Genomic DNA, 16,695 nt, shown 5'->3' on the forward strand with positions numbered 1-16,695 from the left:
AAGTCACCAGGGCAGACCCTCCGGGGCTGAACACAGGCGGCTTCATAAGAGGGATGGAGACCAGAAGATGTGTGCATGTCCCTGTCTCTTGCCAGGTGATGCTCTGTGCCACCTCTGGGCTCTGTCACCAGAGTCATCCAGAACTGTGAGCTGAACAATCCTCTTCTTTATAAAGTCCTCCAGATTTGTGTACTTTGTTGTAGTAACACAAAACTACATGAATAAAATTCAGTAGAGTCACTCCGGGGAGAATCAGCTCCGCCCCCCGGATGCATCTGCCCTACTTGATTGCAGTGCGCAGCTCCGTTATGAACCCAATTCTGCGCGGAAGGAGGCGGCGCACCCTGGCCTGCGTCCTCTTCAGCTGCCCTCTTCAGCTGCCCTCTTCAGCGCTCTGCCAAGACTTCAGAGCTCGGGCTCAGTGAACACTACACTTGATTCCAAGCGTTCCTAAACTGTCAGGGCCACTTTCTCCTCAGCATTTGCCACAGTTTCCAAGAAAATGTACCACAGACTGAGAACACCCCCGCCCCGCTCCTCTGCTCCTCTTGCAGATCGCCGTTGCTGTCTGGCTTCGTCCCTAGGCTTCAGCGACGCAGCAGCAGTTGCTTTCTGCACCGCCCGGCGTGGGCCAGAGGGTGAGGTAGGTGCTGGTTACGGTTTCTGTCCGGACAGCCCGCAAAGGCTGCTGGGGAGCGGGGCAGGCCTTCCAGAGGTGGCTGAATCTGTGCCTGATTCATGGCCCAGAGCTGGGCGGAAGGGTGTGCCGTGCCTGCCTCGGGCGGGTTGCCTGCATCCAGTATAAGGGAGGGAAAGAGGCTTTCTCTCTTCTCTTGTTGCTTCAGCTGTCTTCTGCCACCACAAACAGTTGCCCCTCTGCGATGCCACCCTGCTGGGGAGCCAGCCTTTTAAGGATGGAAACCTCTACAAACTGAGAGCTAAGTAAACCTGCCCTCCTTTAACTTCAGGGTGTTTAAAAAAATGCTAAAGGGGTCAGGGAGGTGGCTCAGGGGAATAAGCACTTCTGCCAACAACAACAACAAAAATGCTAACTTGAGGGTGTTGTGCATTTTGTCTCAGCAAAGAGAAAAGCAACTAAAACAGTGTTTTCCTGCTCCACACAGACTTCAGCTCCCTGGGACACCTGCCCTCCACCGAGAGGCCCCCACTGCTCGTGGAAGGCCTCTGCTGTCCCGTCATCCCGTTGGTGATTATGGCACCTGTCTCGCCTTCCTGGGACCGTACAGACAGCTACATTTGGTGATTTAATCATGCATTTTGTAAGTCCACACAGTGCCCTGGGATCTTGTCTTTGCCGTTGTCTGCGTGTGACCTGGGTCTCCCTTCCACCCCAGACATCCACACCCTTCTTGCCCTGCCCCATGGCATTACCTGGAGTCCTCAGCGGCTTGCTTCAGGCAGGTTTTTCATCTTACTCATCTCCTTTAGAACTTTGGCTTTTCCCCTCCCATCCCAACAAAATCTAACCGCGCAAGTGTGACAGCTGCTTGCTGCCATGCTCCCGCCTCCCTCCACACCCGCGGTGCTTCCTGCACTCTCCTCTCCGCTGGCCTGGGGATTGAACTCAGGCAGCGCTTGTCAGGGAAGCACTTATTCCACTGAGCCATCTCTCTGGCCCCTGCTAGTTCCATGATTTTAAATATACATCATCAGCTCCTGTCTTACTTTCTTGTCACTGAGCCAGTACCCGAAACCACAAAATAAAGGAGGCCTTTGGCTCAGTCCTGTCCACAGGTGAAGGTGAAATGGTACAGCAGAGAGGCACAGGGAGGGGAGCTGCTCATGTTGTGGTGGCCAGAAGCAGAGAGGAGCAGGAGAGTGAGGCCCTTCCAGGCCAGGCCCCAGTAACTCACCCTGCTGAGCAGACCCCATGACCCATCAGCACATTCAGCACATCCAATATGGTGCCCCAGTGGCCCAATCAGCATCCAAAACATGAGGGGTGTGTGTAGCTCTCGACCTAAATTCCCGGAGTGCACCTTGAGGGCACACCTCTCCTTCACCCTGCAAACTGGATCCCTGATCCAGTGGCCTACTGATGCCTCTCCTCAGAGGCCTGACAGGTACCTAAACCACTTTCCTAAAACACAGTGGAAATTCAAAGTATGACGTGGACACTGCTGAACGTGTGGAGCAATGGCAACTCCCAAACTCAGTCAGCAGCAATGTAAAATGGAGCAGATCTTTGGCAAAAAAAAAAAATTGGCTACGTAAATTAGAGTAGAATGTGTGACCCTTTGAAAATAACAGAGGCTGGGAATGGTGGCACATGCCTGTAATCCCCCTAGTCAGGAGGCTGAGGTAGGAGGATCACCATATTTTGAGGTCAGTCGGGGCTACACAGTGAGTTCAAGGCTAGCCTGGAATACACAGTAAGATGAGAGAGAGAGAGAGAGAGAGAGAGAGAGAGAGAGAGAGAGAGAGAGAGAGAAAGCCTACCCCAAGCCCAGGCCCATCTTGTTCAGAGTAAGATACTAAACCCAAGCCTTTCCCAAGAAGCCTGTGCAGGAATTGCCCCCGGCTGCCTGCTTCACCGCCCGCCCATTGCGCTCAGCCTGTGCTCGCAGAGCTGCCCAAGGTGTTGCCGCTGCTGGACCTGTGACTGCCCATCCCTCTCCTGGAGGTGCTTCCTCCAGTACCTACGCAGTCCATCCACGCACCTTCTCCAACTGTGTGTGCCAACGATACTTTACCAGAAAGGCATCTCACAACCATGTCTCAACTGCACAGCTATTGGGGCAGGGGCTCCTTCACACCCTTCACTTGCTTCATTACCATACCTATCACCACCTGGCATTTCCCATCGTTTATTAGGGGAATCCTGTGAGGACAGAAACATGGGTCTGTGAGCCTCTATCCCTGTAACACTTTCGGGCACCTCATAGGCACTGGCTGTGGCTGAATGAATTTTAGTGAAGACCTAAACATTTAAGGACAAATGTCAGAAGTTGTGACACATCTCCTTTTCTGGCTTTCCTTATCCAATTGCTTGGCAAAAACCAGTCAGTTAGTCCAACATCTATAACCTGCTGGTAGTCAAGGAAATTGCCAATCTAAGACCTGGAAGAAAATGAGAGGTGTCTATGAACACTCTGGGAACCCTGGAACATCTGAAGAAACTATGAAGGCACTAGAATCTTCTGGAAACAGCAACAAGCACCTTGCTTTCTCACAGGTGGCTGTGATTTTGAGGTATTTTTATGGGGAAAGGGGTGTTGTCATTGGATGTAAAGACTTCAAAGCCTGAATCTATTTTTCTGGATTAACTATAAATTCTTCTAACTTCCTCCTGTATTTTAAATTTTGCTTTATTCTTAGTATGAAAAATATGAAGAACTGTTATACTGTACTGTTTTTGACATGTAACTACAGAATTAAGAAAAAAGACTGGGTGATGTAGGAGTCCCTTCCAGATCCTCGTCTCGGTCCATGAAGCCAATGTTTGTAATCCCAGAGTTATGCTATTGGAATCCCATCAAGTTGATTCTAGTCTACCACTTACAATGCAACCCACGGCGAAAATAAAGACACTAAATTATATTTCAATCATTGAGGAGTTAAGAGGCTTTAAGTTCAGCCACGAAGATGGCTTCCCAGAACCAAGAGAGCGACCCAGAGCCTCACCCAGTTTTTATTCAGTGAGGGAGTGGCTTGAGGAGGATTGACTGAGAATTGTGGGAAGTAGGTGAGCTGAGCTAGGTGGGTGACCTGCATCTACCTCCGCCATATGCAGAGAGGATATGCAGAGAGAGTACTCTGCATTATACTATTATGCCATTGCGATAGCATCTAATGTTTTGGGGGGGTCTGGTGCTTCAGCTTTGATGTAGTCTTTCAAGCCCCAGGAAGTCATAGCCTGTCTCGAGGCTTGATCACAGCTGGTGGCGTGGAGCACTGGCTCTTTGTCCTGTCTTGACCCTGCGGCTCACATTGAAGAGCAGCAGGTGTAGGTTACCAGGGAAGCACGCACGCCACCTTCAAAGACTATCACCAGCACCTCAGCTAGACCAATACACACTGCTTAGGGCCAACTGAAGGATAAACAGAAGTCCTAGCCAGCTCTGTACAGAACAATATGAGGAAATAGGGTCAGGCTCAGTCAAGATGGAGACAGTCACTCTTCTTTCAAGGAGAGCTGCTCAGGTGGTCCTCCACTGGGTGAGATGTTATTTAGAATCACTTCCTTTTTTGGCCTTTACAGTGCAGGTAAGGGCATGGCTACAGGCATCTTCAGGCAATAAAGGACAAAACCTGAGCTCACCAGCACAAGCACTCAGGGGTCTTTTTGAGACAGGGTCTCCCATGCAGTTCAGGATGGTCTCAAACTCACAATCCTCCTGCCTCAGCCTCCCAAGTGCTAGGATTACAAGTGTGTGTTAGCACACCTGGCTACACTTATCCACCAGCTCTGCAAAAGACTGGGCTGGGATGTGGCTTGGCAGTGATGTGTCTTCAAAGTATGGGAAAACAAAGCCAAGAGGGAAGCAGGACAGGGCCTTTTCCTACGTTACGATCACAGTCTGGGTCCCGAGTCTGACTTGACAGGATCGATGAGGAGATAATTACTGCAGCAAAGTATTACTTTCAGAGTTAATGACAAATTCCCACTGAAGTTCTATTTCTTCACGTAGGAGCGGGTATGGCACCAGTCTTCCCAGGAATCCTGGCCCCTCCCGTGACACAAGAGGACCCACCGTTCCTCTTAGTGCAGGCACCTCATCTCTCTGCAGTGTGGTGGTGACTCACAATTGCTACAAAGCCTGCTTGCAACATGGTACCAATTCCTAAACTTCTCTCCCTCTGAGCAGTGAGACATTTCTCACTCCTACATAAAGAAAAACGCCTTGAGAAATTAAGAGATATCCAGGTAACGTACCTTCACAGCTGTTTCAAATTACAACAGAAAAAGATCCCAAGACATACATGGCCACATGACTTCCTAAATTCTGTTCTTTACTGCCTGGCACTTTTAGTTGAGGCAGTGACAAAATTCCAAAGCACATCAATGAGCATTTATTTATTATTATTTATTTTTTTTTCTGGTGATACCAGGGATTAAACTCAGGACCTTGTGCTTGCCAGGCAAGCGCTTATTCTACTATGCTATCTCCCCAGCCCTTCACTGAGCATTTATATGACCAAAAAGAACTGTATCTGAAACTCTACAGTGCTGTCTCCCTCAAACGCATCTGCGGACGGTCTCTTATGGAAACAATGACCCACCCGGGTGTTGCCCTTGTCTCCAGGGCTCCACAGGCAAGGCCAGGCTTAAAACCCACAACTTGTGCTTCAGAGAGCCAATGCGGAAGTCACTGGGCTGGGACTGCAGAAGCGGGGCGGATTACTTGACTAAACCCTATTTGTTCCTGAGCAAGGCCCGCACCAACATCACCCCGACCACGGGCTGTGCTCTCTGGGGCTGCACATACTGTCACCTGTTTCAGGGAAGCACATATTCCACTGAGCCATCTCCCTGGCCCTTGTCACCTGTTTCAGATACGAGGCAGCCATGGAAAATTGAATGATTGCTACTTTCCACTCTTAGTTTTTGTACTGTGGTGAAGAACCACTACTCCTACCTCCCAGGGATCAGGGCTTCTGAAAACCTAAAACATAAACGAGGATGACACTCAAAATTACCCTGGAAGAAATGAATGCAGTGGCACTCGTCTGCGGCCCAGAACCCTGGAAGGCTGGCTGGAGGATCAGGAGTTTGAGCCACAGTGAGCAACTCAGTGACTTAACCAGACCCCATCTCAGGATAAAACACAAAAAGGGGATTATGGCTCAGTGTGAAGACTATGGTCAAGCCCCAAACCACACACACATACACAAAGATAAAGCAAGCTGGTCTCCATCACACAAAGATGCTGTGTGCAGGGCAGGCCAGATAACTCACTTGATTAAAGAGCCTGCCACGTAGGAGCCAGGGGTTTGATCCCAGGGCCTGAGATGGCCATTGAGACTGGGCGTGGTGTTGCACGCCTGTAGTCCCAGCACTTTGGGAAGCTGTGAACAGGCAGATCACTACAAGTCTGACCTAGTAGTGAGACCCTGAACACCCCGTAGACCCTTTCCTAAAATGCAGAAAAAAAAAAAAAAAAAAAAAGATACTGTGTGCAAGCAGGAAGCAACCCTCAGCAGGCACAGCTGCACAAGTGTTAAGACTCCAGATCGCCCAGCCTCCTGGCAAGGGTTCAACAGCACTGGCTTAAGTCTGCTGCTTGGCTGCAATAAACTCCTTGAATGTGAAAACACACAAAGCAGAAATACTATGAAGGGATTGCTCTCTTGCTTTTTGATTTGAGGTCTCTCTATATTTCCAAAAAACCTCCTGGGCTCAAGTAATCCTGCCTTAGCCTCCTAAGCTGGCAGCACAGGCACAGGTCACTGCAGCTGGCTCCAGTTTTATGCACATGCTGAGTTAGGCTACTACGTAACTCAATTTGAGGTTATTTTATGATTTATTACAAATCAGTTCCCTAAGCAACTCAGGTGCAGGAGAACAGGAACAGAACAGGTCCCTCTTTACTGAAACAAGCCATGCATGGACACACGTTCTGACACAACACGCAGAATGCAATATGTAGCAAAACCATTTAAGAATATATTATGAATGTACAAAACTGAGTATAAAACACTAAACTACCTTTGAAATTATCTATTCAAATCTTTTGCTCCATGTAAAATAGTTGGGTTTATGTCACAAAGTTGTTTTAGTAACAATCAGTTCAGCCCAGCCTGCTCTCCATTCCGTAGTGTGACGGCCAGAGTCAACCACGTCTAGTAGTTTTCAGTCGGTTCTGCTCCTCGGGTCTCTGCTTGGGCCTCTAGGACAGGCAGCTGCCAGGGCGCAGCCTCTGGTGCTTGCTGAGTGCAGAGCGGTACCGGAAGGCTTTCCCACAGCTGGCACAGCCAAAGGGCTTCTCCCCCAAATGGACCCTCTGGTGCTGGGCGAGGTGTGTGCTCTGGCTGAAGGTCTTCTGGCATGCGCTGCAGTTGTACGGCTTCTCCCCGCTGTGAGTGCCCTGGTGCTCTGTCAGGTGCGTGCTCCGGCTGAAGGCTCTGTCGCATTCGCCACACTTGTAGGGCTTCTCTCCAGTGTGAATCCGCTGGTGCTGCGTCAGGTGGGAGCTCTGGCTGAATGTCTTGTTGCATTTGCTGCACCGGTAGGGCTTTTCTTCTGTGTGGGTTTTCTGGTGCTGAGTAAGCGACGAGCAGTGCCGGAAGGCCTTCCCACATTCGGGACACGCGTAAGGCTTCACCCCAGTGTGGATCCTCTTGTGCTGAGTGAGGTGTATGTTCTGGTTGAAGGCCCTCCCACACTCGTTGCACTTATACGGTCTCTCTCCAGTGTGGATCTTCCTGTGCTGGATCAGGGATGAGCCATAGCTGAAGGTCTTCCCACACTCGTGGCACTGATAGGGTTTCTCTCCAGTGTGGATTCGCTCGTGCTTGGCAAGAGACGAACTCCGAATAAAGGCTTTCCCACACTCCTTGCACTCATACGCTTTCTCCTGGCTGTGTGTCTTCTGATGCTGGTTCAGGTTGGAGAGATAACTAAAAGCCTTCCCACACTCACTGCATGCGAAGGGTTTTTCTCGCGTGTGGATTCTCCGGTGCTGGGTGAGGGATGAGCAGTAGCTGAAGGCCTTTCCACATTCATTGCATTTGTAAGGTTTTTCTCCAGTATGAATCTTCAAATGCTGGGCAAGGGACGACCAGTAACTGAAAGATTTCCCACATTCCGCACAGTCATAAGGCTTCTCCCCGGTGTGTGTTTTTTGGTGCTGAGTGAGGTTTGAGTGCTGGCTGAAGGCTTTCCCACACTCGCTGCACTCATAGGGCTTCTCCCCAGTGTGAATCATATGGTGCCGGATGAACGTGGAGGGCCCATTGAAGGCCTTCCCGCACTCGTTGCATTTGTAGGTTTTCTCGCCAGTATGAATTTTTTGGTGTTGGGTAAGGTGTGTGCTCCTGGTGAAGGTTTTATCACACTCATCGCATTTAAAAGGCTTTTCTCCTGTGTGGATTTTCTGATGTTCCATAAAGTGGCCTCTCTGGCTAAACGCTTTCCCACACTCATTGCAAGTATACGGCTTCTCCCCAGTGTGGATTCTCTGGTGCTGAACAAGGTGGGTCCTCTGGCTAAAGGCTTTCCCGCACTCATCACATTTGTAGGGTTTTTCTCCAGTGTGAATTCGCTGATGCTGAGTAAGAGAGGGTCCCTCGATGAAGCCCTTCCCACATTGGTCACATTTGAACGGTTTGTCTCCGGTATGGATTCTTTGATGGTTTATAAGGTTTTCGCTTCGGCTGAAAGCCTTATCACATTCATTGCATTTATAGGGTTTCTCTCCAGTATGTGTCCGCTGATGGCGAATAAGAGCTGAGCAATAGCTAAAAGCTTTGCCACATTCATTGCACTTACAAGATTTCTCTTTTTTAACTGGGTGTGAATTCTGCTTGCTGCCTATCTTAGCAGAAGTCTGCTCTGGGGCTATTTCCTGCTGCGTTACAGCGCTTGAGCACACACTGCTTTTTTCAAATTCAGTATTCACAGGGCCTCTCTTCCAAGGGGGTGTCTTTTCAGTCACCTTCAGTTTTTCCCTGAGCAGTGTCTGCTGCCTCCCTAGGCTGCCTTCAGACTCCCAAGCGCCTAGAATGCTGGGATCCCAAGGACCCACTCGTCTGTGTTTTTCCACTAGTGCCTCTGAAGGATGCACCCCTTCAGCAAAGTCCACGTCTGGAGGGGGCACGCTATTTTCATGTCTTGGCTCCCAGTCTGAAAGAAAAGAAAATATCAATGTTCTCAGGACAAGGAGAAAGAACTGCGATGGTGGGAATGAAGCTGCAACTAAAGCCAACAGAAACTGCCAAGTATTCTCAAACATATAGCTCTATGACACAGAAAAGAGCTAAGGATAACAACAAACTGTGAAGGTGGCAAGAGAATGTTTATCTCAATCGCCTCAATATCTAAGGACAAATAATGGAGTTACGTTTAAGGTGACAGCTATTAAAGGGTGACCCAGAAATGGCTGAGTTGGAACTGAGATTCTTGCTAACCAATAATGAACAAATATCGGGGTGGATGTGCTCATCACAGGAGAGCCTTGGCTGAGCCATGAGGCTACTGGCTGGGTGGGAACACTGGGGCAGGGCTGTGACACAGCTGGGACGGACACTGTGAAGAGCAGATAGGACCAAATGGAAGAAGACAGTGGGGCAAAGCCAAGGCAGCGTACAGTTGGGAGGAACTGGAGCTTGGGCCTGAGGCAGCATGTGTGAGACTGGAAGACACCAACTAGGAGAGCAACCAGTGTGTTCAGGTATAGGACTGGAGGAAAGAGAAGAATACCGGAAGCCGCAGACACGCAGGTAAGAGAGAGCAGTGGGAACAAGAGAGCAGTGGAAGTGAAAGCAGTTTATCACTGAACAACAACGCAACAGCAGAAACACAATGACAAGAAAGCAGTTAGGGACCAGAGTGCTGCTCCAGATCAGAGAGCTCACGGGAAGAGGTGGCATTCAGGGCTAGCAGAAGCTGTTTAAGGCAATTCCAGGCCAGACGTGGTGGGGCATGCCTACATTCTCAGCACTCGGCAGGCTGAGGCAGGAGGATCACTGTGAGCTCAGGACCAGCCTCTGATACAAAGTGAGCTCAAGGTCAGCTTGAAGTGCACTGCCAGACCCTGTCTCAAAAAGACAAATAAATAAAATTACACAAAACGGCACTTTCTTTGGCCACACTGGATATGAACATCCGGCTGACCAGGGAACCGCGTCTATCCCCACCGAGAGGTGTCATGGCCAGCACTGCTGTCACCGCAGCAGAGCCGCCCACCTTCCCCATACCCACTCCTTAGCACAGGAACAGCGCGGCCTCTCCGTGAGGGCAAGGTCACCACAGCATGAGCTTTAGAGTGGCCATTCTTCAGAAGACATGACTGTCTTCATCACCTAACACAACCACAAAAGGTCTGCGCATGCACAGCACAGGCCTGCAGGACTCCTAGGGGCCCGTAGGACAGAGCAGTGGGGACCCCGCAGTGTGATGCGAAGAGGAGAAGCTGAGGTGGACAAGGCTGACCCAACTGTAGGCTCAGAGGAAGGCACCATGCAGCTCAGGACCGTGACCGGCAGTGGTCACATCCTTACTTGGGAACCAAAAGAAACAGCCGGAGAGAACAAGGAAGCTTCAGAAGACCATGCTGACTCCATGGCCTCAGCTCAGATCATGGCCCCCACCACCACACACGAAGTCTGTGGGCACTGGAGGGAACATTCTAGCACTCAGAGCATGAGGAAGCAACCGCTGGTGCTAACAACAGGCAGTCAGAGAACACAGTAGACCAGTGAGGATAGAAACACAAAAGCACAAAGGACAAGACAATGATGGACCAATGGACCGGGCAGAGAGTGAACGCCGGGGCGACAGAGGCCCAGGGCGCGGGCGCAGCTGCACTTCTCATCTGCTGCCTCAGAGGCATCCTCCAAACCAAGAGGCATTTGACGGAGAGAACAGCATCACATGACTGTCGGCCCGGGACGCTAAGAGGAGGAGGGACTACGGGCTGATTTTTCAAGACAACAGTCATAGGGTCAAACTCCAGCAATAAAAAGCCAAAGAGAAAGAGAGAAATTAAATGCCTCCAGGTCACCTTAACTATCTGCCCTATTTATGCAATGTGAGGTATTTATCATGTTTGCCTAACTGAATCTCTTTCTGGCACTGACGGAAACCTTTGTTGGGAGGCGTGAGGTTTACATTTAAATGCTTTAAAATACTTTTCTCGGGGCTGGGGAGATGGCTCAGTGGAATAAGCACTTCCCTGGCAAGCACAAGGGTCTGAGTTCAATCCCCGGTTCCGCCATAAAAAAAAACAAAAAAACAAAAAAACCCTTTTCTCTCCAGTTAAGCTATAACTTTTTGAAACTTCATGTCTTATTTGTAATAAAACTTAAGCTCGTTTTTTCAAAAACTAATTAAAGCACCAATTTATAAAACTCTTAATAAAAATATCAAGAATTTTCTCAATCATGTTTTTAAAAGAATCTTCACAGAGAAAGGTAGGAAGGAAAGGGAGAGGGAAGGAAAGAGAATGAGGGAAGGTGGGAAGGGGAAGTAAAGGAAGGGTGGGAGGAAAGGAGGGGTGCAAGGGGCAGGGATACGACACGGAGGGAGCCACTGCAGAGAGGCAAGGGCTAGAAGAGTTCATGCAGCTCCATGTGTGAACCCCAATGCACATTCATAAGGCATATTTATAAAGCGGGGAGAGGGCCGGGGAGATGGCTCAGTAGGATAAGCGCTTGCCTGGCAAGCACACGGGTCTGACTGAGTTCAAGCGGGGGGAGCAGAATGTACTCCACATGTAAGCTTAGATGAAAGGCCAAGAAGCAATCAGAGTACTCCACAAAGAAAACTGCTACAATTGCAGTTGACCTGGCATTTCTCACACTTCAACCCAGGCTGCAGCATTCTCTGGAGATGCACTCTGTCCCTAGAGTGCTGGGGTGACTTCTGTTCCAGGGCTGAGTCCTGGAAGAGCTGCCTCTGTGCAGTGTGGAGACTGCTGATCAGAAGAAAGGTCCTCAAAAGCTGAAACAGTGATGGTAAAGCGAGGGGCCAGGGATGTAGCTCAACGGCACAAGTGCCTGCCTGGCACGTGCAAGGTCCTGAGTTTGATTCCCAGTAATAACAACAACAAAAGCTGGTAAAGCAAAAGGATCAGAAGCTACACTTGAGTTAAGGAAAGGACAGTAACAAAATGAAGATGGCTGGAAGGGAGCTCACTTTTGTTGTTTTGTTAGGAAGGAAAGAGACAGAGACCGTGTGCAGACAGGAAGGTCAATGGTGCTGGGGAAAAGCACCTGGAGACACAGGCAGGCAATGTATTCCCATTTGAAGGGTGCACAGAGGGAGTGCAGAGGTTGAAGTGAAAACTGTAAGATCTGAAAACCAGAAGCTCAGTCCAGAGCCAACGTCCTGGAGGCAGAGGGAAAAGCTGAATGGGAGCCCAGGCAGGAAGCTGGCTAGGGAAGAGAAGGGATAGAGAGGGGAGGGGCCTGGGACGCAACTCAGTGGCACTCTGCTGCCTGGCAAGCGCGAGGTCCTGAGTTTAATTCCCAGCACTCCCCCCAATAAGTAATACATAAAAGCAACAGAGAAACAATACGCACTGGAGGGAAAGCGAGATGACAAACCTGTGTGTCTGGAAGTCTTCCCAGTTCTGCACAGCAGATGCTGTGGAGAGAAGTGTGCCTGTCCACACTTCCTTGGGGAAAACCCTGCCAGGCAGTGGCAGCCGGTGTCCATGAGCAGGCTCCTCTGCCCACAACTCACCTCCACAGGTGCCCACGGTGACACTGGGCTCCACCGTCCATGGCTCTGTCCCTTGCTCTAACTGGGAAATCACATCAGGTTTGGAAACTTGCAGTCCTGCTCAAAGGAAGAAAACAACATGTCTGCAGCAAGGGCTACATCAGAATTCAATCCCATGGATGGGGATTTAGCTCAGTGGCCCAGCCTCTGCCTGGCAAGCATGAAGTCCTGAGTTGGATCCCCAGTACATTAAAAAAAAAAAAAAAAAAGAACTCAATCCCAGGCTTTCTCTGTGGAGGAAACTGTGGAGGAAACTGCTGGGACAGGAAGTGTGCCCCAGTGTCACCACCTCCCTACTCCCAAGGCTTGGAGAAGTACAAGTTTGTTTTCCAGCCTGCTAGAAAGGGCATCCTTACCGATGGAGACCAGATGTGTGTAGTTCTCCAGCGTCACGTCCCTGAACAGATCTCTCTGTCCCGGGTCCAGCTGCTTCCACTCTTCCTGGGTGAAGTCCACTACCACATCCTTGAAGGTCACGGACTCCTGAAACACCGAGCACATACCTGCTGGGCCTTGGGAGAGGGCTGAAGTCAGCAACGCTGACCCAAGTGCTGCAGGCTACGCGATGTGGGTCTACAAACTGATGTCCCGCATCAGCTCTGTAGAAATATCAAAGCAGCACTCTCCTGCAGGTAGTGCTCATATTCAAGGGGATTCGAAGGGGAACACTCTGCATGGAGGGTGGACGCAGGCTCCACCCGGCAGGAATGTGCTCAGGCAACACTGGCCAGGTAGCGCCCAGTGTCACGGTGCAGGGTTCTAAGACACCATGTGTTAACGGGGAACCACACTGTTTACCACTGTGGCCCACAAGAACAGATGAAGGCACTGAAAAAATGGAGAGTAGGGGACCTGTCCTGACAGGTTTCAGAATATACCAAAAAATCAGTAATTAAAGCAGAGTGCCTTGTCACAGAATAAAATCCTCTAAAATAATGAAGGGGTTCAAATTCAGACTGCTTGTGGGAGGTGAAACGGATTAAGCAATTTCCAAGTTAATTAAGATACGATGGGCTCATCACCAAGTTGTCATAATAAATGACTCTTTGTAAACAAAATTCAGGTGAGGTCTCCATGACATCCACAAAAATTCCTGCTGATTTACAGATTACATTGTACAGAAAAAGATAAATTAAGTAAAATAAAAGACTAGCAGAAAGCTGTATGAGCCTGAGGCTTGAAGGTGGGATTACAACATGAAGAGCCCGAGGCACACAGCAGCGTACACGGGGCTGGGGTGGCTCAGCAGTAGGCGCTTGCCTCGCCCCTCACTATTAAACAAGGTGAAGGGAAAAATTCTCAATAAATGTGACAGGATTCAAAGTGTAAAAGTACACTCTGTCTTGACGGCACCAAGTCCGAACTGACCCAAGTGCTGGGCTCTGCACAAGCGGCCCCGCGCTCCTGGATCCGACACATGCGCAGAATGCGCGGCTGCAGCCAGGGTGCACATCTTCCTTGTCTCCTCCCTGGACAACATGGTCTGATACTGCAGGACAGTCCTGGGTGTGACAAGCAACCGAGAGATACTCAGTACACACTGGAGGCTGCACGGAGGTCACATGCCATGTCACACAGGACTAGAGCAGCCCCCTTTGGTGTCCCCTCGAAGACACAGAGAGACGACTGTGTACGCTGTCACCACGTGTGGTTTATGTGTGCGACACACTGTGTAGTGGATAATTAACGTGGGTGGGGAATGACCTGAATCAGTGTGGTTCTGGGGTCTGGGTGTGGAAGGCCCAGCTGTGGAGGGTCGCTGTTGGTAGGAAAGGAGGGCGGGAGGGGTGGGGGCTTCCAGCTGCCTTCCCCTGGAGGAGTGCTGCGCAGCAGCTTCCCTAGGAGGAGCTCCAGTTCTCCTCTTCAAGGAGCTCCAGCCCTCATCTTCATCTTGGTCACCGTCTCCCTGGCTTTCAGGCACAGGCGTTCAGCTTCCAGTACCAGCCTCTGGTTGCCTATGCAGACTCCAGCTTCTAACGCAGCCCCTACGCAGACCCCCTCGGCCTTCTCTGGACCTTTCGTCATGGATCCTTCAGCTTCCTGACAACAGACTTGTGTAGGACGCTGCTGTGGGTGCCAGGAACTCTGGATCCTTCGGGTCTCTGGTGCCTGGACAGATCTTTTGCATGCTTCTCCATCTAACTCCTAGGCAGCCTCGTAAATTTCTGTGCCTGCATTTAATCTGATTCAGAGCACATAGAGCCTTTTGAGGAGCCTTACCCAGCCTGTGAGATCTTCTAAGCCCTGACTAATGCACATGTCAATGGAAATAAAGCATTACAACAAGCAACTGAGCTCAAAGCAGGAAGAACTGAGAGTTTCTTTCTTCCAAGGGAACTTAAGCTGTGGTACAGCAAAGCGGCCGGCAGAGGACTCAGAAGGAGGTGCCTGATTAAAGGAGGCCTGAGGTGACTATGGCCAGGGGAGCAATTGTTACCTTTGTTGTCCAACTTCCCTGATAGCTAACTGCTTTTCTGAAAGACCAGAGGCCACGTGTTCAGACTCACTCATGGCCCACAGAGGAAAGCCTTCCACTTCCCCCACACTGCAGAGCTTCCACGCTCGAATCAGCCATCTCCCTGGAGTCTTCCCAGCCAGGTCGCCTCTTGTGCACGCTGGCCGCAAAGCTCTGCTGCTAGCCTTCTCTGTGTGCAGTCGCCCCACCTGACTCGTTGAGGTCCCCGAAGCCTCCATCGAGAGGGGCACACAAACCCCTCAGGTCATGTTCTCAGTCTCTCGTTCCCACAGCACTCCCCTCACCTTTCTGCTGGTCACCTGCCTCCTGTTCAGCAGGTAGTCCAGCATACTCGGTGAAGCACTGTGTTCTGCTCTGCCATCCCTGCGGCACAGCCCAAAGCCAAGCAAGCGTGAGAGCCAAGCTGGGCTGAGACCTCGGGCACCGAGTGCTGAATAAACCACCAGCATCGGTCTGGAGACACATGTGCCAAAAACAAAGATGCGCCACTATGCTGAGGCAGCACAGCACTCCAGAAAAATGCAACTCACCTGAAAACCGGCCCCGGGGAAGATGGGATGTCCCCCTTGAAGAAGGGCAGAATTGGCAGAGGGCGGGCCTAGAGGAGAAAGAAGAGGCAGCACTAAGTTGGTGCAAAGGAGCTCTTCCCAGCAATCCATAAACTCACTTGCTCTTCTATTTGGAAGTAACAGAAACTATACTGTTTCTTTTACATTTCGGAATTAGAAAAACCTAGTGGCACAGCTGTTAACTGGGGACCTTCCTTGGTAGGCCCTGGGAAAAAAGGCCTACTTTCAACCTCCGTTTTGTCCTGAGATATTCCTTTAGTCATGTGGCTCATACCGCTCCATTTCTATTCCCAAGAAACACACTTTTACTCACTTTCTCTGCAGAATACTTCCCAAGTCTTCACATGCCCTTTGAAAACTTTGCTGTTATTATAAATTAAATACTACAACAACATACATTATTTATATTACCCACGCACCAGAACATCTAGCATCAAATAGGCTTGGTCAGTACCAACTGCTGGCAAGAATTCAGAGCAACCAGTACTTCTATACAGTGCTGTGGTTTATCAACTGATCAAGCACTTAAGAAAGCTGCTTGGCAATACACACTAAAGCTAAACAAAACGTAGACCTACACTGTAACAGCAACCCCACTTGCACACACACGCCACAGTGAGTGCTTATATCCACAAAGCCCAGTGTCTCTAATGGGAGGTATAAATAAACTGAGGTATTCATACCGTGGGATGCTACAGGACAGAGCTCCTGTGGAGGGTAGCTGCTGCTGGAGAGGGACCACAGCATCAGGGCTCAAGCCAGGCCAGCCAGAGAACACAGAGTGCCCGAGGCAAGCCACATGAATACGCTGTTTCAGCCCGAGGTGAGAACTTGGGTGTGAGTTGTTACACCAAGGGGTTCCGCTGATTCCAACCAGCCAAGTGTATAAATAAACGTGCTGCAGTTGTTGTGCAGTTTTCTCCACCGAGAGAGGAGGCTCTACCTGACATCAGCTTTCTACATTTTCACTCTGGCTTACATCACAGTCCTCCCTCTGGAGTTTTTTGAGAACTAGAAGAACCAAGCTCCTAGTATCACTGATAAATGAATAGAAGTAGGTAGAACCCACACTTGTTCGGATGGAAATCAAAACTTAAGACTCTCAAACTATAAAAGTATTTAAAAAGAGAAAGAACCAAATCCAAGGGTAGAAGGAGGGGTCTGGGGAGATGGCTCAGTAGAATAAGTAAGCGCTTGCCCGGCAACTGCAGGGGCTTGAGTTCAATCCCCAGTTGGGGGGGGGG

General features: G+C 50.1%; 1 protein-coding gene and 1 long non-coding RNA gene across 2 annotated transcripts; one reads left to right on the forward strand and one right to left on the reverse strand.

Annotated features, from left to right (window-relative positions):
• Nucleotides 1-1,135: 1,135 nt before the first annotated feature.
• On the forward strand, nt 1,136-9,642 carry LOC111815889. Its single transcript, XR_002820514.1, has 4 exons — nt 1,136-1,280; nt 3,025-3,202; nt 4,752-4,888; nt 8,838-9,642. It is a non-coding gene; the product is annotated as an uncharacterized LOC111815889 (long non-coding RNA).
• Znf184 (zinc finger protein 184) lies at nt 6,118-16,559 on the reverse strand. Its single transcript, XM_023712121.1, has 5 exons — nt 16,135-16,559; nt 15,413-15,480; nt 12,763-12,889; nt 12,368-12,463; nt 6,118-8,806 (listed from the first exon to the last, which is right to left on the reverse strand). Exons 1-5 carry the CDS (start codon nt 16,196-16,198, stop codon nt 6,852-6,854), a joined length of 2,310 nt encoding a protein of 769 aa, XP_023567889.1. The 5' UTR covers nt 16,199-16,559; the 3' UTR covers nt 6,118-6,851.
• Between the last annotated feature and the right edge of the window lie 136 nt (nt 16,560-16,695).

The sequence above is a fragment of the Octodon degus genome, unplaced genomic scaffold (assembly GCF_000260255.1).
Source record: "Octodon degus isolate 3935 unplaced genomic scaffold, OctDeg1.0 scaffold00023, whole genome shotgun sequence".
Taxonomy (NCBI): Eukaryota; Metazoa; Chordata; class Mammalia; order Rodentia; family Octodontidae; genus Octodon; species Octodon degus.

What these genes read in the sequence shown, in the direction of transcription:
- Znf184 (XM_023712121.1), bottom strand. Translation starts at nt 16,198, where the DNA reads ATGCTGTGGTCCCTCTCCAGCAGCAGCTACCCTCCACAGGAGCTCTGT. An exon ending in CTGTCCTGTAGCATCCCACG is followed by an intron (nt 15,481 to 16,134) that starts GTATGAATACCT and finishes TTTCTCCTCTAG; the next exon opens with GCCCGCCCTCTGCCAATTCT. An exon ending in TCCCCGGGGCCGGTTTTCAG is followed by an intron (nt 12,890 to 15,412) that starts GTGAGTTGCATT and finishes TCGGTGTTTCAG; the next exon opens with GAGTCCGTGACCTTCAAGGA.